The 21,301-nt window shown below is 54.8% G+C and overlaps 2 protein-coding genes and 1 long non-coding RNA gene across 6 annotated transcripts in view; 1 reads left to right on the top strand and 2 right to left on the bottom strand.

The window, feature by feature from the left end:
• The window catches only part of DUSP8 (dual specificity phosphatase 8), a 38,516-nt gene extending 31,645 nt beyond the window's left edge, over positions 1-6,871 (bottom strand). Inside the window, exon 1 of one of the 2 annotated variants that reach the window (XM_090140592.1) lies at positions 6,745-6,871. The gene's annotated coding sequence lies outside the window, so the exon portion shown is untranslated. Of the gene's footprint in view, positions 1-6,009; positions 6,070-6,744 lie in introns of those variants that run through there. The other variant, XM_090140593.1, reaches the window with a different exon arrangement.
• On the top strand, positions 6,153-11,695 carry LOC149917764 (uncharacterized). Its single transcript, XR_016466754.1, has 3 exons — positions 6,153-6,461; positions 7,858-10,196; positions 11,590-11,695. It is a non-coding gene; the product is annotated as an uncharacterized LOC149917764 (long non-coding RNA).
• Positions 10,912-18,194, bottom strand: IFITM10 (interferon induced transmembrane protein 10). 3 transcript variants are annotated; one of them, XM_090140596.1, is made up of 4 exons: positions 18,066-18,150; positions 17,527-17,709; positions 16,816-17,236; positions 10,912-11,803 (listed from the first exon to the last, which is right to left on the bottom strand). In XM_090140596.1, exons 1-4 carry the CDS (start codon positions 18,089-18,091, stop codon positions 11,654-11,656), a joined length of 780 nt encoding a protein of 259 aa, XP_089996722.1. In that variant the 5' UTR covers positions 18,092-18,150; the 3' UTR covers positions 10,912-11,653. The 3 variants fall into 3 exon arrangements, with proteins under 3 accessions (XP_089996722.1, XP_089996723.1, XP_031469778.2); XM_090140597.1 differs by having other exon boundaries at positions 17,581-17,709; XM_031613918.2 differs by lacking the exon at positions 17,527-17,709 and having other exon boundaries at positions 18,066-18,194.
• Between the last annotated feature and the right edge of the window lie 3,107 nt (positions 18,195-21,301).

Genomic DNA, 21,301 nt, shown 5'->3' with positions numbered 1-21,301 from the left:
CATCACTGTACTGTCCCTCTGCAACCACCGCTCTGTTCTCACCCTCTGGGACTCACAGAGGCTTTCCCAAGACAGAGAAGCCTCACACAGCCTCACTGATGCTCACCTCACTTCCCCATTCACTGCTTCCCGCAAGTGGTAAGTGCCTTCTTTCCAAGAAAAGAGCCCCTTCCCAACTCTCCATGCAGACAGGGCTTTGGGAAGAGGCAGCCTCCATCACCAGAGGATGGCGGAGGAAGGCATCGTCACTGGAAGATGATGCTGAGAAGTAGGAGCTTGCATTCCAGCTGTGCCCACCATGAGTGGTCCAGAACACGGATTGTGCCAGCAATGCTTGGTGGGTTGTAGCTGCAAATGCAATCACCTCCCAGCCTGCCTACATCATGTGTAATGGTCATGACCTGGCTCCTTCCAGAATTATTTCTGGAGTGATGCTAGGCAGGAAAAGTCAACAGGGAAGAGCAGCAGGCTATACTGCTGGAATCTAGATGACTCCTCTTCTTAGACTTGTACTTTTAAGATCATTTAAATGGTTTTCCCCTGTAGTAGAAACACAAGCTTTCCTTTAAACCCTTCAAAAGACAAGACCAAAGGTTATCCATGACCAGACAGTCATTTAATCTTTGCCTTCACCCATGCTGCAGATGGAGCTCCCATGCATGCTGCTTTCTAATACCAAAGCTGTTTCATTTCCATCCTCCTCCTGTCAAGCTGAGAGACAGCCAGGCTCATGCCTTAGAGCTGAAAGCATCTTCTTTGAGCAGCTTGGCACACATCACAACAAGGTGTAGAGGACATAGAATCACTGAAGTTGGAAAGAGTGCTAAGATCATCCAGTCCAACCATCAGCCCATGCCTGTGACCACTCTAGACCATTTTCCTCAGTGTCACATCTACCTTACTTGAACACCACCTCACTGAAAAGCCTAATCAATGCCTCACTGCTCTTTCTGGGAAGAAATTTTTGCAAGTATCCAACCTGAATGTTCTCTGGAGCAACTTGAAGCTATTAGCTCTTATCCTACATGAAGCATAGGAGAAGCAGAACCCAGTCTCAAGGATGCTTCCCTGCTTCCCACTGCCTGATGTCCTCACCTTTGCTGCATTTCCACTAGACAAGCCCAAAGACCATCCCACGGGCTTATCTTGGGATCTTCAGCATCTCATCTGCCTTTTTGCTGTAAGCTCAGACAGAGGGATCAGAAAGATATGCAGCTAGATACTTCAGCAGGGCTGGTCCTGATCTCTTGTCCTAAGACATCAAACACCATAAATACCTGCTGGGTGCAGTTTTTGTCTCCTGAAGAAAGGGTTTCCAGGACCTGCAGATTATTTTCCCCATGATACCTACATGCTAAGGAAAAGAAAGCACTGGGCTGAGCTGTGGTTCTTTGAGGTAGATAAAAACATCCCCATTTCACTTCATAAGGACAGTGACAAATGAAATAAATCTGAGACAGCCATGGGTGAGGTAAAGGGTGGAAGCATAGAAGGTGAAGCAAGCACCTGGCAAACCTGCTGGCATCTGCCCTGTGCCACATGTCCCTGTATGAAAACAGCCACCAGGTCTTCCAGATTCACTGAAGAATAATAACAGGATTTTCTTTCTTCGGGCATCTTTTACACAGCTTCTGATCTCAACCAGTGTAAGCTGGAGTACAGATTCTAACACAGTTTTCCAGCCAGTATAGGCTAATGCCCAGTGATGCCATCCTAAGCCCATTGAAAATCTGGCTCTTAGGAGACCCAAAATTCAACTCAAATGAAAGGGAGCTGATTTTCCATGGAATGACATATCCATCAAGGTGATTTCCTACACTTTTCAAGGCTTTTTGAACCTGGTTCAAGGCTTGTTAACCTTCCTTCATGCACACAATAGCTAGATTGCACACAGACTTGGGATGAATTAGCACATGTCAGCCAGGGCTCTACCTCTTTTCTCAGCCACTACAAGAAAGAACCGACAATGAGTTTCAAAGGATTTCCTTTATCTAGGAAAAGCACATAAGACAGGCAAAGCCCACAACAGCATCTCTACCCTACTCTCTCCTTCTCCCCTGTCTAAAATGATTCATTGCCAGGTGGTTTCATCAGGTCAGTCTGAAGTGACTTGAGGGGGGAGGATCAAAGCTTTAGGCAGCTCTTCCTCTATCCACACACTGAATCATAGAATCACTCAGCCTGGAAAAGACAACTGAGATCATCTAGTCCAACCACCAGCCCATCCCCACCATGCCCATTGATCTGTCCCTCAGTGCCACATCTACCCTTTTCTTGAACACTTCCAGCTATGGTGACTCCACCGCCTCCCTGGGCAGCCTGTTCCAAATGTGAGCGATATACCATGACATACACAGAGCTTCCACATCCTCTAGCCAGTTTCGATATCAAAGGGTCTAACTCATCACTGGTGTTGATCATTAAGCATCCACAAACACACCAAGCCGTGCTCCTTTAGGGTTTCAGGCCGAGCAGCTAAGTGGCATCAGATCAGGTCTCCTCACCTTTCCTCCAGCCCTGCGAGACTACACGAGAGCTCACACTTATCTCTGGATCAGTTACTGCTGAATGAACCCTGCTCAGGTGCCAGACAAAGAGGCAGCCAAGCTCAAAGCAGAAGAGATTGCGAGGATGACAAAGAATTACAGGCATCAGCATTCAGCAAGCAAGCGGAGAATGCACCGATCTATTTTTAATGGTAAAAAGCAATTGCTTTACATGAGGATATGTCCAGGGAGATTTTGCCCAGTCAGAGATTTGCATTCTTCCCCCCCCACCCCCCTGCAGTCAGCTCATCCAGTGTGCAGAGGCAGTTTGTCCCTCTGCCACCCCACAGAACAATTCCAAGCATCACATCTCAGTCCCACAGGATCACTTTCCCAGCTTTCCTCCAGGGACAGCAGCAGGAGCTGTCAGCACCAAAACCCACTCCAATTTTACAAAAGTCTGGGAAAAATCAGGATGGCAGGCAGGTATGGAAGAGTAATAGTATAATTTAGGTTGGAAGGGACCTCAGCAGCTCACCTGGCCAACCACTCTCCCAACACAGGGCCAACTCCAACAACAGATCAGGTTGCCTTGTTCCGGTCACCAAAAGACTCATTCCCAGTTGTAAGCAGGCTCAGAAATGGGGCTCCCCAGAACTCACCCCTCTGCCAACTGCAAGAGTGTATGCCAAGACCCTCCAGAGAAAAGCATGAACACAACATCTCTGCCCCCAAGAAACCTGAAGGTTTGATTTAAAAAAATAAATAAATAAGGTACAACAAAGGCAGACAAGTCACGCACAGATGTTGAGTTGGACTTTCCATGCACAACAAACAGGGAAATAGGCATAAGAAGAATGGGAAGAAAAGATGGAATCAAGGAAAGGTTTCTAACCCTAGAGCAAAGGGCATTGCTTATTTCACCCTTGTATAGTGCAGACTGGCACCTCCTCCAATCCCAATTGCACCTATCTTCAGGAGCATCAGATGCCTCTCCAGGCACCACACTTGACTTCTGAAAACTGGAGGTCCTGAGCAGCACTATAACACACAGAATCTGTATGCAAAACAAAGGACCACCCGCTGCACACCCGCCCAGGTTCCCTGGTCTAGTAAGGTCTCTCAAAGGATGAATCAAATAGCACAGCTATGGGGCAGGGACCCAGTACAGCTCTGCTCTGCTTTACCCTACAGTAGGGGCTTCTCCTCTTCCTGCTCAAAGCAGAGAGGTTTGAGAACAAAAGGAGCCTTACGGATGGCACCGACCCAAGGGTTGGGGTAGGAAGCCTACGATCAGTTCTTGGAAGAGATAAGAGCTTGTTTGCTTTTCCATGACTTCATTGATAAAGAGGAGATGGAGTCACCGAGGTGCTCACGTGTGACCAGAGCTCAATTCATAGAACCATAAAACCATTAAGGTTATAAAAAACAATCTGAGATCATCAAATCCAGCCACTGAGCCATCACCACCGTGCCCACTGAGCCACATCCCTAAGTGCCACATCTCCCTCAGCAGGGCACTGAGCATCATTCCCAAGGGACGTGACACAGCCACATGCTACATTCCATCCCACCTCCATCAGAAGAGCAGGCAAAGCCAGCAGCTCACAGCCAGACACAGCACACATCCTACCATCACACCGTGAGCTCTGCCTGACTTTAAGAACAGCCTCCGACACCATTTTTGCAGCCATTGTGCTCCCTCGCTGTGCTCTAACCTTGCTTGCAACGCATGCGCAGGTTTCTGCAAGCAAGCTTGAGAAAATTGCAAGCACTCATTTAGCCCCTTATCTCATGAGTGATCCCAGGCCACTCGCCTCCCTTCCCCACGCCTGCATGTAATCGTATCAGGTGCCTCCTTTCCCACCCCGCACCAGGCAGGACAGGTGTACCTGCAGAGGAGAAACTGAAAGCTTGAAAAACAGGTTTTAAAACCCAGAGGGCATCGAGATGCAGAGGAGCACTCGCAAGTGTTCCCCCGTGGGATGACGGCATCGCAGGGCTGTGGAGCACCTCTGCAGGGCAGCGTGGAGAAGAGTGGGGTGAGAGCAGGAACCCCTCAACCCTGGGGGTTCTGCAGACAGTTCTCCTAAACTCTGCCACTGAACCCATAGCAGAGGGCAGAACCACCTACATGTCCCAGCTCAGCTTTCCTGCTGTCCTCCCAGGAGCCAGCACCTGCACGCTGCTTTCTTTATCACCACGCTCCCCAGCAGATTTGCTTTGCTGTGTTGTTTCAGGATGACGACAGTGTCCTACAAACTCAGACCATAAATCAAGGCTGCCAAACATGGAACACCTCCTTTTCCTGCTCCCATCCCAGATACCGTGAATGCGCTCTGCACCTGAATGCAGCCAAGGCTGCAGATCGCAGCTCCAATCACACCGCATAGCAAGGACCAACCTCTGATCCTGTAAGCAGGCGCACCTAAGGGCAGCAGAGCCACACAGAAGGGGAAGGCACCTTTAACATATCTCATCTTGATTATGTAGATTAATGCAGACAGAGCAGGGGAAGGGATAAAGTAGGTGCTGCAAGAAGCCATTTTCAGAACCCCACCGAGCCGCAGCCTCCTCCAGGATGGTTCTTTGGGAGGTGTATGCAGGGCCAAACCCCTGCAGGATGCATGCTCTGAGGAGCTGTACCCAGTGTTCTGTGGGGTTCTGACAGTAATAATTGTACTGTCTTGGATTTTAGGCAGCGACCTCTCCAAACACAGCACCTCGGTGGCTTCCTTGGCAAGGTGCCCGGTCCCAGAAAAACCACCCAGCACACAAACATGGTGTCTGCCATATCTCCATGCAGTGAGCGCTCCTACAGGGCTCGGCCACCTTGCAACGCTAGCTCCAGGTCCCCCCCCAGCCCCTTACCTGCATCAAGGAAAGGACAACAACCCACGGGGAGTTCAAAGCCTGTTGGGGTGAAGCACTGCTGCGTGCATCAGAACTGGCGAGAATACATCTGCAGAGCCCTTGGAGGTATCTTAGCAAGAAGCCCTAAATGCAGCCAGCTATAGGTATGAGAGTTTTCTTGGCGCAGAGCTCATTTTGCTTTGGGAATCACCACAAGCAAACACAAAGGCAATCCGGGAACCGGCCCCGAACCCAACCAACCTCTCCTGCAGAGCCCTGCGCAGCGCCGCCGAGCCCAAACCCACGAGCACCGCACACCCGGCCCTTCCAACACAAAGCTGCAGCCGTGCCCGAGTCCTGCGCAGCACAGCGCGGGTGCAGACAATGCGGTGAGCATCGCGCAGGACTCCTGGAGCTGCCCGCAAGGTTACCACGGCACCGGGCTGCGGGCATAGCGCTCAGCATCTCCCTGAGGTTGCCAATCGCTGCTACAAGGAGTTCGTGCCTTTATGCCCCAAATCACGGCGGGTCACTCGTGCCAGGGGCAGTGCTGGGCTCCCCACCTGGAAACCACGGGTGACACCGCAATACGGTGCCTAGAAAACGCAAACGTCCGCAAGCAACCCGCACCGCGGCGCGTCCTCCCCGTATCAACCCGCACCTCACCGACCTGCGCGGAGCTTCCCGATGTGAGCCGAGGCACTGACATCAGCTTTTGCTGTTGCTCAGGAATTTAATTTTGGGGGAGGAGAAAGGGGTGTGCGTGTGCGGGGTGGGGGGGCAGAGCAGGAAGGAGAAGGAACTTATTTATCAATAAGGGAAATCATCGCCGAGCTCGGGAAACCGACCGGCGCTCCGCACGCAGGGAATCGTCCGAGAACAGGGGAGATGACGGCCGGTCGGCGCGTACAGGGAAGGACGGAGGGGACGAATTGAGCGGGGCGCACAACGCGCTCACCGCCCGCAGCGCCTCCGGAGCCCGCAGCAGCTCAGCGCCGTACGGACCGCGCAGCTCAACGCGGCTCCGCTCGCAGCCGGGTGCGCAACGACGGCATCGAAAAACCACAGCGCTGTCACCGCGGCTCCCGTACCCCCCTCAGCCCCGCACCGCACAACCCCGAGGTACCGCTCCGCCCCGCACCGCGGCCGGGGATGCTCCGCTCCCACCTGCGCCCACCCACCCCCCGCAAGTGTTTTTTTATTAACGCTTGCTCCGAAACGATCCCACCCGCACTTTAAACCCCAAAGCCCTACGGATAATAAAGCAAGGTGCGGGTATTTCCAACGGGGCAGAGCAGCACCTCCCCCAGCCCTTCCGCGGCTCCATTCCGCACGCACGGCCGCACCGCGCCCCTCTCCCATTGCCCTGCAGGACAGTCCCCTCCCGGCCCGGCCCGGCACTGACCCGGTGCGGCGGGCGCGGACGGCCGCGCCTCTCCGCAGGGCCCGCATGCCGCGCAGCGGCCGAGCTCCGCGCTGCTCCGCGCCGCTCCGCGAGCCGGGAATGCGCCGGCGATGAGGTCATACCTCGGGGAGGGGGGGGGAGGTAAGGAGGAGAGAAGGGAGGGGGGGGGGGGAAGAGGGATTAAAAAAAAAAAAAAAAAAAAAAAAAAAGACAGCGTTGACGTCACCCGCAGCCAATCAGCGCGGGAGGCGCAGAGCAGGGTGACGTCACCCCGCGGGCGCGGAGCGGCGCGGAGCCGCGGCTCGGGCAGAGGGCGCTGCTGCCCGCGGGGCTGAGTGAGTCACGTGACCCACCTGGCCCACCTGGCGCGCCCCGCTGCGCCGTTCTGTCCTTGCCGCGGCTCCGGCTTTAGCGGCGGATTAGCGTTTAGGAGCTTTAGGCTTTTGTTGGCGCTTGTCAACTCGAGGGAGCCGTCCTCCCCGCCACCCGTGCGGATGCCGGGTGTTCGGAATTAGCTCTCTTCTCTCCAGGTGCGCGGGGTCTCGGAGAGCACCGAGGCTGGTTTGTTGGCCCCGAGCCTCGGTTCTCCTGCTGCAAGAATCAGTGCGAAGCGGATCGGTGCAGGAAACCCCTGCACATCGGGGTCGATCCGCCGTGCTAGAAGGGAAGGCGTTTCGGCAGCTTCTCTCCAAACCCGGCTCTGGCACACCGCTGTCTCGGCCCGGGGTCAGATCCGACCCACGGAGCATCTCCCACGGTGGCAAACGGGAGGGGGGGGGAGGTGGACAGAAGGGCTCGGTGTCCCGTACGCCCCCAGGGGCCCGGCAGCACCCGGTGTTAGCGGGGGAGGTGATGGGGGAAGGCCGGGATGATGCCGCGGTGGCAGAACAAAGCAGCGCCGCGCTGCCGGGCACCAGATGTGCGGTCGTTGTCATTGACGGAGCCGGGTCCCCCCCACTGTGTGCCGAGCAGCGATGCTGTGGCCGCTCGCTCCTTGCTGGAGGGAGGTGCTCTGCTTCGGATTAAAAGCGCTTGAAGGACAATTTGCCCCATTTGCCTCATTCTGGTTTTGTTTTGTTTTGTTTTTTTTTTTCTCTTTTTCTCATATTCCAGGCACACCCGAAGATTGGTTGCATCTCAGCAATGTGTTTTGAATGCAAAGTATGCTTGCACACATCGTAATTTTTACTCAAATGTATTCCAAGACCTGTAATTGCCATCTCAGGCCAAGCGCAAAACTCAAACTAAGCAGATTTCTGCCAAAGCAATGAGTCCACCAAGAAGGAGAGGCTTTTCCTCAGCCCCACTGTTGTTTCAAACACCCAAAGAACTGCTTTCAGTATCAACCTGTGCTCGGCTGCTGGAGGCAGACAGCGCCGTGGGGCAGTGTGAAGCTGGAGATGTGCACAGTGCCATTTATCGGCTGTGTGCTGCAGCCATAGCTCTGCAGCTCTGCCTGAGGAATAAAGGGGAAACAACAGCAAAACATACTGAATAAAATCCCTCTGCATGGAGCATGAGTCAAAGTCAGGGGATGGGAGGAGCAGGACCTTTGTACTGGGCACGGAGCGATCATACTGCAGGATGCTGGAGGCTCTGTGAGGACAGCTCTGCACGGGGCTGAGGGCTCTCAGCACGGGACTCTTTCTCCCTACCCCTGTGCAGAGTTTTGTTCAGCTGTTCATCAGTTGCTAGGGTTTTTTGTTTTGTTTTCTATGCTGCTGAAATCGGTTTCAGTGATGAGAGCATCTGCTGCCATCTGTGCCTCCTACCCTTCCCCTCATGGCGAGCTGGGCACTGTGGGGCCCACTGTGCAGCATCCATCCTGCCTGGAGCAGCAGGCAGCCCCACCAGCACCCCACTGCTCCCCTGCATCTGCAGAGCTGCACCCTAACCCTGAACCGGGACCTGGTGGCACTGAGCAAAGGGGCAGCTCCAGCTCACAAAGCCCAGTGGAGCAGCACTGGAGGGAACACACGAGGACTTTGGGTGTCGGGGCTCCAGCACTGCCTCGTGCGAAATAGGGGCTGCTCGCTCACCCCTGTGGGAAGCTGAGAATGCTGAACGTCATTACCCAAACTGGGTGCCAGCACTGCTCTCCCTTCTGCCCTATTTCTTGCAGTCAACTCATTGACGTAGAAGAGCCACGGGGTCACGGTTGCCGCTGGGAGGAAATCCAAACCAGTTCAACCCAGCTGGGATTTGCCTGCAAACTGGCTCGGCAGCCTTTATGCGGAGGTGGCAGCGCTGAGCCCCGGGCTTGCGTAAGTGTGTGGCATTTGCTCACACACGAGGGCACCATTCTCCCTGTGAGGTCCCATAGAGAGACTTCAGGACAGTGCCCAGAGCCACCTCTTGGTCTCCTGATGTGCTGCTGGGGGGTGCAGTGAAATCATCACATGGCAATGTAACCGTCCTTCCTTCCTGAATTTGAAAGGCTTTTCAGGCATCTGATGGTTCCTCTCTCCCACCCCTCTGTTCAGTTGTTTCTCCCGCTGCTGAATGCAACAGAGGCTGCATCTTCACAGCCAAGAAAAGGTGTGAGCTGGAGTGAGCCCAGCAGAGCTGCGAGCGGCAGAAGTGAAAAGGCAGAGCAGCAGCCCCAGATCCTTCCTTCTGCCGTGCTGGTGGCAGCCTTGGCAAGCTCTCCCTCTCCAGAATGTTCCTGCACCACTGAAAAAACTGCTTTTCATTCCCGTGTTCCCTCTGAGCTGAAACAAAGGAGGAGTGCTCGATCCGTCTGCAGGTTTTGGTGCACCTCGGCCCTGCTGCGGCGTTCACACGGAGATGCCTCACCCAACGTGGGTGTTCCTGGCAGCAAATAACAAGCATGGTGGTGCTAATAATAGCCCAGCCTGTCCATCCCTGGCAGGTGATGCATGAAAAATGCTGCAGCGTCAGTGCAATATTCCCCTGGTTCATTACAGCAGCAACCGCCCTCCCTTGACTGGGGCGGCCCGTGGGGGAAGAGATGATGGCACTCATTTGTCACACTCGTTAGAGGCAGGGGGGATGGCTCTGGGTTGCATCCAGCTTTGTTTCAGCTCTGGCTTTATCTCAGCAACCCTGCTCCTGCATGCCAAACCAGGGCTCTCCACATACAAAACCACCTGTGAGACAATCACCAGGTTAAAGCTCAAGGACTCTGCCCTTCACCTTGTTGGACTTTAAGAGGTCAAGGCAAAAGCCCATCTCTTTGCCCACAGGTGAAGCCCAGAGGAGCTCTGGGCAGCGCTGGTGTCCCTGAGGGCACTGTCCTGCTGCTGACATGCTGCATCACCTCGTCCCACACTTCTCCTCTGGAATGTATGCTGTTGCCTCCTCCCGGTGTACGAGGCTGAAAAAGTCTCAGTGAAGAGAAGAGAAACAGAGCAGGCATTGCTGTGTGCTGAGGAGCTCGTTTTACACCTGAAAAGGATGGGACAGCTGCAGAATATGCACTTAGATAAGAGGTGAGGGAGCTGTATTTTATCCCAGGCCTGACCATTTGTTCACGCTATGACCTGGGGCTGATGGCACAGAGCTGACGTTTCACGCAGCCTGGGGGACCAAAGGTTCAGACTACAGCTCTTCATTCTTGTACCACCGGCGGGGGGAGCCTGCCTCCTGGCCGTCTTGGCTCTGCCTGACGGTGATTGAGCATTGCAGGGGTCAGCGCAGTCCTGGCTCTCCAACCTGGCACACGTCCTCCTGCATCCCTCATCCCTGCCTGACACTCCCTTAAGCAGCCGCCGGGGACACAGGCATTGCCTCCTGCCCGTGAGCTGCGACTCTCTGCTTCTTTGCCCTGTCTCTTCAGCCATCCCTGAAGACTGGCATATCTCAAGGGCTCAGGGATATGTAGCTTCCCCTCAGCTCTCTCATCCTAAAAACTCAAGAGATACAAGGTGTTTTTTTAAGCAGCACATTGAATGTGGGTGATTCATCCTGTCCCTTCCCTAGCATGCAGCGTTGTCCATCCTTTCAGTCTTTGTGCAAAAAGAGGGGAGACCAACCTGAGGAACAGGGGTCACCATCCCTAGGGGTGTTCAAGAACAGTGGCACTGAGGGACGTGGCCAGTGGGCATGGTGGGGATGGGTTGTGGGTGGACTTGGTAATCTTAGAGGTCTTTTCCAGCCTTTAATGATTCGATGATGCTACGATAATTGACCCAGCAGCAGCAGATATCAGAGGTATCTTTATTGACCGTGTTACAGAAACACAGTAGCACTTGGTTCACAGAGCACATGGAGTTCTCCAGGAGATGCCTTTGTCCTCAACACTGCTGGGTGATCCCAAGGAGAAATTTGCCCTTTAATGCACTGGGGTTGATCTGGAGGCATTGGGGCTCTCTAACACCAACAGCCTAACACTCAGCCCTCCGGGATGGTTATCTCAACCCATGAATTAAATTCAGTAGAACTGCATCACAGAAGGAAAACAACAGAACGTTGTGGGGCAGTGGGCGGTTTGAAAGCATCTGATATGCTCTGAGCCTTGGCCATCCCATTGACCTTGGGCATGCCGCCTTCCTCCCAGCCCTGTCTTGTAGCCCAAAGGCCTCTATGGCCATGCATCTGGCCACACATTTAGCTCTCAGCTTTGCACACTCACATTACGCAGCTCCATTTGCCATGAAGTAAGATCTTCCTGGTCTCTTTTCCTTCCTGTATAATTGCAAAAGTGAAAACCTTTCCTACAGCAGCCCACATACTGTTTAGGAGCAGGAAGAGTACGCTTGTCTGGGCTGATAAACTCATTTATTTTTTATTTCTGTATTTACTTTTTTTTTTAATTATTATTATTATATATATTTTTTTTTGCCATCACGGTGGAGTTGTTTTACTCTTGTGTCCTTGCTACAGGAAACAACTGCAGACACTTCTGGCATAGAGGCATCTTGGCGGCGGCGCTGCTGTTGGCCTCCTGCTAGTAATCAGTGAGGGGGTACCGCAGGAAGATGAAGATGAGGATGATGCAGAAGGTGGCAAGGGCTGAGCTGGTGATGTTAAAAAGCCGGGCTGTCTTGGCATCTTCCACTGCGCCATTTAAGTCATTGAGGAGTTTCTTATCCCGGACCTGAGGCAGAAAAACAAAATTAATTGGGAGATGTACTGTGATACTGTGTAATAAAATGATGTAATAAAAATAATAATGAGAGAGATCTGGGTGCTGATGGACCCTCCCATCAGGCCATGACATCCTGGCAGCTCTGGGGTTTGCACCAGCTGGAGCAAGGCACCATAGGGCACTTCCCAGCTTGGAACAGGTTGCCCAAGAGGTGCAATGCCTCATCCTTAGAATCATTCAAGGTCAGGCTGGACAGGGCTCTGAGCGCCTGATGGAGCTGTAGGTTTCCCCGTTCACTGCAGGGGAGTTAGACCAGATGACTTTTAAGGGTCCCTTTCAACCGTAACCATACTCTGAACCTTACAGCACGGGTGCTGTGCTTGTTATCCTACAGCCTAGGACAACCATGGGCTTCCCGCGTCCGTGTCACCTGCTCGTCCCCACCTCCTCCAGGCTGCCAGGAGTAGCGATGACATGAGCAGGCAGCAGGTGGCACTGCCGGGCAGCGGAAGGCATCGCTGGATGATAGATGGCCTCACCAAGCCCTGGATGGCATCGCCAGGCAACAGGTGGCATCACCAGGCAGGGATGGCGATGCTCACCCCTGGAATGCGCTCCATTCCTTTCCAGCACGGCCACATCCCCGCCGCCAGACCTCTCGCAGATGGCACTCAGCTCCCGGAGCACAGAAGACGTGGCACCAAAGAATTCTGCCCGGTTTCCCACATCGTGTTGGCAGCACCCTTGGGATGGCGCAGCGTGTGCGGTGCTGCTCGCTCAGTGCCACAGGGCTCTGGGGCTGCGCTCCCGCTCCCCCTCTCTTTCCCCCTCCCACCCCCCCGTGCTTGCTATCACGAGCAAGGTGCTGCTGGCTGAACGCTAGGTGTCGGTGGCAGGCTGTGAAATCCTGCAGCAGCCTCAGAGTCCTCCTAGAAACATAAAAAGCTTCTTATCGACCAGGAGCTTTCTGCAAACATCCTGTGCCGCATTCAGCCCACGTCTCAGCCACTTTTTTTTTTCTCTCTTCCTCCTGCAGTGCTCTCCTGGAAGCTTGATGCCACTTGCCCGGTACAGGGACAGGCTGCTGGACCCCTCTGTCCTTCTGGGCCGTGCAGCTCCACACCAATGTGCTGCCCTTCCTGCAAGGCTCTGAGCACAGCCAGCGGCAGTGGGGCCAGCCGAATGCACAAGGACCTGCACAGCAGGCAGGCAGTGGCAGAAGACTTTTCTCTATGTCTTGGCACTGAGTGGATGCCAGGGGAGTCCCAGCTCAATATCATGTTGTTGGCCATCACATACTGTGCTTGGCTTGGTGGCCTGCCTGGATGGGAGATGACCTTAGCGAAGGTGGCAATCCTGCTGCCCTTTGTGGTAGCTCTCTGCCCAGGATGGCTCACCTCAGGAATGGTTCTGTGGGTTTTGCATCCTCCCAAAAGCCTGGAGAGATGCGAAGCTCCAGTTTGCTGGAGTGGGCACCTTGAGGTGAAGGGCAGCCCCAGGGCATCCTCCTCTTCATAGAATCACAGAATGATTAAGGTTGGAAAAGACCATTGAGATCACCAAGTCCAACCCTCAACCTATCCCCACCATGCCCACTGAGCCACATCCCTCAGTGCTACATCCACACAGCTCTTGAACACCTCCAGGAATGATGACTTCATCATGATGAGGATCCCGACCCCTGCAGACCAGTGAGGCTGGTGCTCTGGGCTCTGCACCCTTCTGCTTGCTGTGCCCTAGTGGGACCAGGTCCTCCTGCCCTGAGATCTCCCTGCCATCTCACCGTCTGCTCCTCCCTTCCCTGGGACTCTCTCCCATCTCGCTCCTCGTGCTCCCACCTTTCATTCTTTCCCATGCCACACACCATCTCTCAACGTCTTACCTTCTCCCTGGCCCCTCCATTTCCCTTTCCCTTCCCTTCCTGGCAATGCCCCCAGTTTAACCTTGCTTTGGGCTCCTTCCCCCTCCTGATGGGCCCCTGGTGTCTCCTTTTCCCATCCACCAGCTCCTGCAGACCCCACAGGAAGTGGTGCTCTCCCCATGTTCTCCATCACCTGCAGCCCATGTCTTTTCTCTTGCCCTTAGCTTTGCCCCCAGCCTCCTTGGTTGTGTGCATCTCTCATTCTCACCAAGCCCTTTGGTGTGGTCCTTTCCTCTCCTCCCTTATTATTTTCCCACACACCTTATGACTTCAGCTGTCATCCTTATGCAAATATCCCATATTGGCCACTATCATTTACATTGTCTGTGAGTTCCAGGTGAGTGATGGAGTCCCTGCGGCACACAAGCATAATGAAAAGGTGTTTCCTGCTCCAGACTGCTTGTGGTCTGGGCCTGGAAGCTGTCTCCTTCCTTCCCAAAGTGAGGACAGGTCCCCAGGGCCATGTGAACACCCTGACCCCAGATCAGGTGCTGTCTCAGTCCCACACAATTTTCTTATCATCTTCACTTTGATCCTCCCCACCTTGCCTGAAGTTATCCTGGGATCCTGGCTCTCCTTCCCATGGAGATAGCTCATAGGTGAGGGTGGTTATCCCACATCTGCTGAGTGAGGAGTTTCCCCAAAGCACTGCACGAGGGCTGTGCTGAAGATCCACCCCATTCAAATAAACTCCCTTCCCCTCCTTCAGCCCCATCACTCATTCACCTTCCTCCATTCCTCTTCCACCAATTCTACGTGCCATCTCCTCGTTCCATCCCCACACTTCCCATTCCTTTCCCACCTCCCATCTCAGCTTTCAGGCTCAGCTCTCACTCAGGAGCAGGCGTTTGCGGGTGGGTACCAGTGCTGTGTCAGCTTTCCCAAGGAGACAAATGGTTTGTTGATAACGACTCTAATGAGGCCATGCTGAAGGCAGCCTGCGCTCAGTATTCAGCCTGCAGCTGGTGGAGGCACGCTTTGGGAAGAGGCTGGTTTGGCTGTAAACCCATTTCCCACACAGCGCTCTGCTTCCCTGCACGTAAGGAGCTTTTTGCTCTGGAGCGAATCCTGGGGTTTATTTGCTCCACAGATCAGCCGGGAGCAAATCCAGCCATCGTATCACCCATGTGTCTCATGCCTTGCTGGCTGCAAAGCTCTGAGAGCAGCCACACGGGCTGCCGGATGGGCTCCAAATGCCACTGGAGAGCCTTGCTGCCTTGAAGTCTATGCAGTCCAAGCACAGCTCCAGCAGTGAAGCTTATCCCAGCTCCTGCCTCGTTGCCTAATTGGTGCCCAGAGAGCTGTTGGCTTCCCTCGGTGCTCTCTAGAGATAGAACTCCAGAGCAGGAGCTCCTGACACTGTGCTCTAATGCACCATTCATTACTGCTGGGAGCTGGGAAGGGGGGCAGCCCACAGAGCCACGACACAGGAGAGCTGCAGCAGTGCCTTCTGATCAAAGGGAAGGAACCCAGAGTGCTGGTGTGGCCCTGGGCCTGCAGGGAGGTGATCCAAGAGCTCCATCTCCCTCGGTGCTGCCGCTCATCTCTGCCCCAGCCCAGTGCACACAGCTCTGAGTTGGCACAACACTCCTGCTCCACTGCACTGACCTTGAGGTGCAGAAACAGCCCCAAGGGATATAATCTGAGAACCACGGCTGCCAAGCACCTGTCCCACTATAGGAGAAACAGAGAGGTGTGCAGCATGGTATCACCCAGAGCTCCTGATGGGTCATGTGGAGCACCTGGCTGGGATAGCATTGCTTTCGCTCCACCTGACTTCATATATCTCTTTGTGTAAGAGCTTAAATACCTTGGTGAGCTTCTTTGGCATCTTTTTGAAGGACCCCAGGCAGGTCCCAGGCAGCAGCACAGGCACCCTGAGGCCCCACACCAGCTCAGTACTGAGATGTGCACCTGCTATCAGAGCATGCTGAAGCTGCTGAAAGTGCTACCACATGCTGGGGTGCCTGCAGAGACACCTGTGGGCTCAGGGCACAAAGCATCCCAATGCTCCTCTCAGCCCAGACCTACTGCCACTACTGCCGCAGTGACCCCGTTCTGTCCCTCTCCTGTCCCAGCACCCAGCCCAGCCTTGGGCAGCATCCACCACACTCTAATTTGTTTCTGAGGGCTGTGTGTTCCCCTCAGGCAAGGAGCCACGGCTATCACAGACCTCCAGGGGATCTCTCCTACCTCCTGGTTCACAGGATGGCTCAGGCAGGTCTCGACCCCACTGCTGCTTGCAGCACAGGGACCGCAGGGAGACCTGGTGTAGCTACGTGGTGCCCTGAAGATGCGAAACCTTAACTCTGTCTTTCCTGAACAGGAACAACCCCAACCTCAGAGAAGGGAAACTGAGGGAGGGGGTTAGTGCAAGCTGAGCTCAGGGCTGCCCAGTACTCCCTGTCTGGTGCTGCCTGGGGTTCATTGATCTGCTTCTATGACGAAGCTGGGCTGCGTGCCGGCCTCCTGCTAAATGCTGCTGTCAATGCATGTCAGCTGGCTGCCTGTACCCAGAGCGTGACCCACAAGGGGCTGCCCCGCAGCCGTGGGCTCTCTGTGGGTGTGTATGGCTCATCTTTAGGAAGGGAAGGGCAGACCGGGGCCCTTTCCTGCGGCAGCTCCTGAGATGCTCCTGGGTGCTCCAGTGCTGAATCTCACATCCCAGCTGGGCTGCTCCCCTCACAGCTTTCATCTTTTGGGGATTTTAGTGGGACATAGGACAAGAAGAAAAGAGGCAGCATTACCCTGTGCTGGCAACCTCTTCCCACTGCGACCTGACCAGTAGTGCTGCCCGATGGCACCTACGGCTCCTGCCCCATGGCGCAGTGCTGCTGCATCTCATCCTACCAGGTCCCTGCCTGCCCCAAAGAAGTGACCGAGTGCCAGAGTGCAGGATGCCGTGTGGTATGTGTCATTGGGAAGGTGCCTTTGGTCCAAGTGCCCCTTCTCCACCAAACAACACCCCCAGCTCCAAACCACGTCGCCACCTCCCCGTCTCCATCCCCATCCCCACAGCTGATGGTGCAACCTCCCGCTGAGGTGCCACGGATGTGTTACCCCCGGCCCCAAAGCGCTCCCCCTGGCGCTCAGCACTCACTTTCAGCGAATAGGCCAAAGCTATGAAGCCGAGGCAGCAGAAGTTGAGGTATACGAAGTTGAAGATGGACCAGAGATAGTAGTCGTTCACCTCGCTGGTGTCGGGGTAGATCTCGATGACGGTGGTGGGGTTGGTCATGGTCTTCTTCTCCACCGAGTGCTTGCACGGGCCCGCCGGCCGCAGGCTGTCCCCTTTGCAGCCCTTGCTTTCCATCAGCTGCGCGGCAGAGGAGGGCGAGAGGACGGGCGAGGCGTGCCGGAGGGCCGGGGGCTTGGCGATGCATGCGAAGCAGCCCTGCTGGGGGCCCGGGGGTGGCCGGGGGGCCCAGGCCGCCCCGTCGAAAGGGCACGGGGGGCCCAAGGGAGGGTCCTGCGTCCTCTCCGTGGTGGCGGCGGCGGCGGCGGCGTCACCGCGCTCTGCCCTGGCGAAGTGAGAAATGGGGATGGAGGGAGGGGAGATGAGAAAGGGGGGAAAAAGAAAGGGGAGAGGTGGGGGGGAGGCAGGAGAGAGATTGAGGGAACGGGAGGCGGAGGAGAGAGCGGGGAGAGGAGCGGGGGAGAGGGCAGCGGAGGGAGGGAGGGGGGGATCGGAGGAAGGGGAGGGCAGCGCAGGGGGGCACGGAGCCGCATCTCGGGTGGGGATAGCGGGGCGAGGCGGGGGGATCACGGGGCGACGCGAGGAGAAAGCAACAAATCAAAGCGCAAAAAGCACTTGGGAAGAGCGGGGCGGGGTGGAGGGGGAGCGCTGCGGGGAGAGTTGCCAGACCGCCGCGCTGCCCCCGCCCGCAGTCCTCCGTCCGTCCGTCCCTCCTGCTGTCCCTCTGGCTGTCGGTCTGTCCGGGCCTTGTGCCGTCCGTCCCATCCCGGGATGGGGAGCGTGGGGGCCGCGGTCGGGCTGTGCCGGGCAGTGCGGGAGGCGGCTCAGTGCGGCACAGCGCCGCGTCCTCCCCGCTCCCCCCCACTCGCTCCCGGCGTGGTTTTGTTATCATTGTTGTCATTATCATTATTATTGTTATTATTTCGCCGAGCCCTCCCCCCTGCGGGATTCCTGCCGGGGCTGCATTCCCCCATCCCTTCCACCTGCCGGCAGCTCCCCCTTCCCTTTTGGAGAATATCGTGGCCGGAGAGGAGGAGGAAGAGGAGGAGGAGGAGGAAGGGGATGAGGACAGGGGATGGGGAAGGGGGTGGGAAGAGGCTGCCTCCCCCTCCCTCGCCCCCCTCCTTAGCCGTGCGATTAGGAAAGCGGTGCACCTCTCGCTGCCCGTCCGTCCGTCCATCCGTCTCCTCGGAAGGCATCGGGAGGAGCGGCGGGGACACTACAGGGAGGGCTGCGGGAGCCGCAGCATATCCGGCTCAGCACTGCCTCTTCCTCGCCGCTGGAGCTGGGGAATGAAAAGGGGGGGTGGGGGGGGAACTTAGGGAATGGGCAGCGCCCCGAATGTGCTTCTTGCAGAAGGGACCGGCCTCACTGCTCTTCTCGTGCCTCCTGGAATGAGGAGCAGCCCGGTGGGGGCAGCCAGCTGGTTGCCCCAGCGACACCCACAGGGACTATGGTACTTTATTCCCACAGACGTGGCAGGAAATCATGGGGTGAGGTGGGGCAAACAGTGCCATTTGTGCCCTTGGGTGGATGGAAAAGTGATAGTGCCTGTGGGCACTGAGCAGAGCTCATGGTATGGGTGGCACAATGCAGGGTGTGTGGCTGCTCTAGGGTGGGCAGTAGGGATGCCACGATGAGGCCAGGAGGACCCGACCATGGTCAGTGGCACAGGATTACAAAAAGGGCCTCCAAGTGCCACGAAAGCTGTGTGGGAACCCAAATCTGAGTGCTGCGGTGGCAGAGTGCAGCAGGGACAGACAGGTCACTCAGGAGGACACACCATGTCACCCTGCAGGCCAGCCCGGCGCAGGTGGCTTTGTGATGGCAGCTGCAGAAGGGCGGCAGAGAAAGCTCAGAGAAATCCTGCAGATGAGCCACTAAGGCTTGTGAAGAGCTGGGTAAAATAAAAGCTTACGCAGGCATTACCTGCAGGGGAAGGGAAATCCTCACTAAGTGCTTTAAGCCTGCCCACAACGTGCTGAGTTAAGGAACAATGACTGACTTGAGCAGCTTTTTGCAGCCTGCAACTTTGCAGAGCATCCCTCCTCCAGGAGCAGCAATGCAACCTTTTGCAGGCAGGTTGCTGCCTGCCCTAGGATATGCCATTGTCCCACTTGGGGCACCACCACAGGCTTGGTGAGCTGGGGAGGTCCTAAATTCCACAGTGCTGCTGTGTGTGTTGGAACCAACTGGAAAACCAACACAACAGGCAGTCCTGGCTTGGATCCTGGATGTAGGCCCTGTAAATAAGCAGGGTAGCACAAAATTTCTGATTGTGCCATTGATTCTCCTCCTAATGGTAACAAATTACAAGGTCCTCGGTATTGGTTAAACATTCAGAGCCCCAGAGTGAAAACTCAAATCTTCTGCACAGCAAAAAAATGATCATCAGGGAACCACATGGTCCCATAGAAGATCAGTGTCTTTAATAGTCAGTGGGAAATAAGGCAAACAATGAAGGGGAAATACAAGGGGCCAACGGGCTTATTTGGTGTAACCTAGCCTGCAGGGGACATCAAAGATCAAACCAGGTGGCTAAGAGAGACAACAGTGTCATCATGGGTAACTACCAGTGTCTACCAGAGGGATGATACAAAAGGTTTCCTGAATCCCAAATTCCCTTCATGGCTTTCCCCTGAGGCATCTCATGGTGCTGGGGACGGGTACCAGCCTGAATAGGGCACAGCCCCACCTGTGCCTCACGTTCTCCCACGTCACTGGCTCCTCCACTCACAAACAACAGGTTTGCATCAGCCCAGGATGTGCCTGTTGTTTGTTTGTCTTGCAGAAGTTGTGTATTGCTCTCTTCCTAACGTCAGCAAAGGAGAGAGGATGAGGAGGGAGAAGGAAATCGGAAAGGATGTGGAGGAGGCAGCAGGGCGGTGCTGGAAGCATAGCACCAACAGAGGAGGGAACATGCTGACATGAAGAAGATGGGTTTAAAGACCGGGTTGGACGGGGCCCTGGGTAACCTGCTCCAGTGATTGGCAACCCTGTCTATGGCAGGGGGGTGGAACTGAAACTGTTGCTTTGAGGTCCCTTTCAACCTAAGCCCAATTCTATGATAAGAAAAAAAAAATAAAATCATGCATTATTTGTATACTTCTATTTTATGTGGGTTTTTAAAGTCATATATGCATGTGAGAGAGCCCTCTACTTCAAGGGCTACACAACAGGAAAGTGTTTCCTACCCCAAAACAATTTTGTACCCTTGTTGGAGATGCATGTGCTACAGCACAACGGAGTACTGTAAGACATAGTGTGAGAACTGGGACTTCCACCTCAAATCCTGCTCTAGCTTCCTGGAAGACCATCAGCAGGACTCAACCCTGCTTCTCCCAACAGAGAAAGACCACAGGCACCTCAGTTCTCACTCCTGCTCTACCCTGGAAAGTCTTTGATGGATTGCCAAGCCTCACAAGCACTGAGGTGGGCAGCAGCTTGAAAAGGTAAATCCCATCTTCCCACGCTCCCTGGGTTTCTCACTCCTGTCTTCTGGCTTTCAGTCTCTACTGCTTTTCCCCTCCCAGTGGAGCCTAAAAATAAATAGATCAAAGAAAGAGCGGAAAAAGGAGTCACTAGTCCCAAACAACGTGCTTAGTCATTCGTGGTTATTAAAATAGTTTCTGAACGCAACAAATTGCTGCACCAGCCAGAGCAGCACACTGCCTCCATAAACACAGGTCTGACTCCCCTCCCTGTGGAGGGAACGTGCTGGGGGAGAAGCAACCTTATGGCAACCCCAGGGGTAGCAGAGAAAGGATCAGACCAGGCACCCTGCTGCAGAGGGGAGGCAGAAGGAAAATATTTATCCTCTTTGAATTAGTGGAGACACTTTAATAAGCAGTAAGCCATCAAATTGTCACGCAGATGGAGTTCTGCAGAGGTGGTGCAGTAAATGAGGACTGATGCAAACCAGAGCATTTGCAGGTAATATAACCCAGGGCTGAGTCCAGGCTGCTCGCAGGTTGGGTGCCTTCTGCTCCCCGTGGCAAAGCATGAGAGGACAGCCTGGCTCTTGGCTTCCCCATCTCTTGGCCAAGATCAAGGCTGAGACTGTTCCTGCTGAGGCACCGTGTCTAACACGGCCTGATTAACGGCTCAGGCACGATCCCCACTGCAAAAACAACACCCTCATATTTTATCAATGACATCTCCCCTTGGGCTGAACAGTTGGTTTTCATGACCCAGCCAATCCTTTTGGGTTATAGCCATCCATTTAACATAGGAAAGGGGTTGATTGGGGTATCAGAGCATCTCAGGAGAATAGAGGCTCTGGACATGCCAGTAAGGGAATCATTTAAGCTCTCTGTATGCTTAGATCTGCATTCAGAAAGTGGGATGGGACTTGGCTGCATCTGCCTTACTTATTTAGATGTTTTTTTTT

The sequence above is a fragment of the Phasianus colchicus genome, chromosome 5, assembly GCF_987193195.1.
Source record: "Phasianus colchicus chromosome 5, bPhaCol1.hap1.1, whole genome shotgun sequence".
In the NCBI taxonomy this organism is placed as follows: Eukaryota; Metazoa; Chordata; class Aves; order Galliformes; family Phasianidae; genus Phasianus; species Phasianus colchicus.
The sequence above is the reverse complement of the archived record's forward strand: the minus strand, read 5'-3'. Positions and strand labels throughout refer to the sequence as shown.

What these genes read in the sequence shown, in the direction of transcription:
- IFITM10 (XM_090140596.1), bottom strand. Translation starts at nt 18,091, where the DNA reads ATGGACGGACGGACGGGCAGCGAGAG. An exon ending in GGACGGACGGGCAGCGAGAG is followed by an intron (nt 17,710 to 18,065) that starts GTGCACCGCTTT and finishes TGCCCGGCACAG; the next exon opens with CCCGACCGCGGCCCCCACGC. An exon ending in CTTTGGCCTATTCGCTGAAA is followed by an intron (nt 11,804 to 16,815) that starts GTGAGTGCTGAG and finishes TTTCTGCCTCAG; the next exon opens with GTCCGGGATAAGAAACTCCT.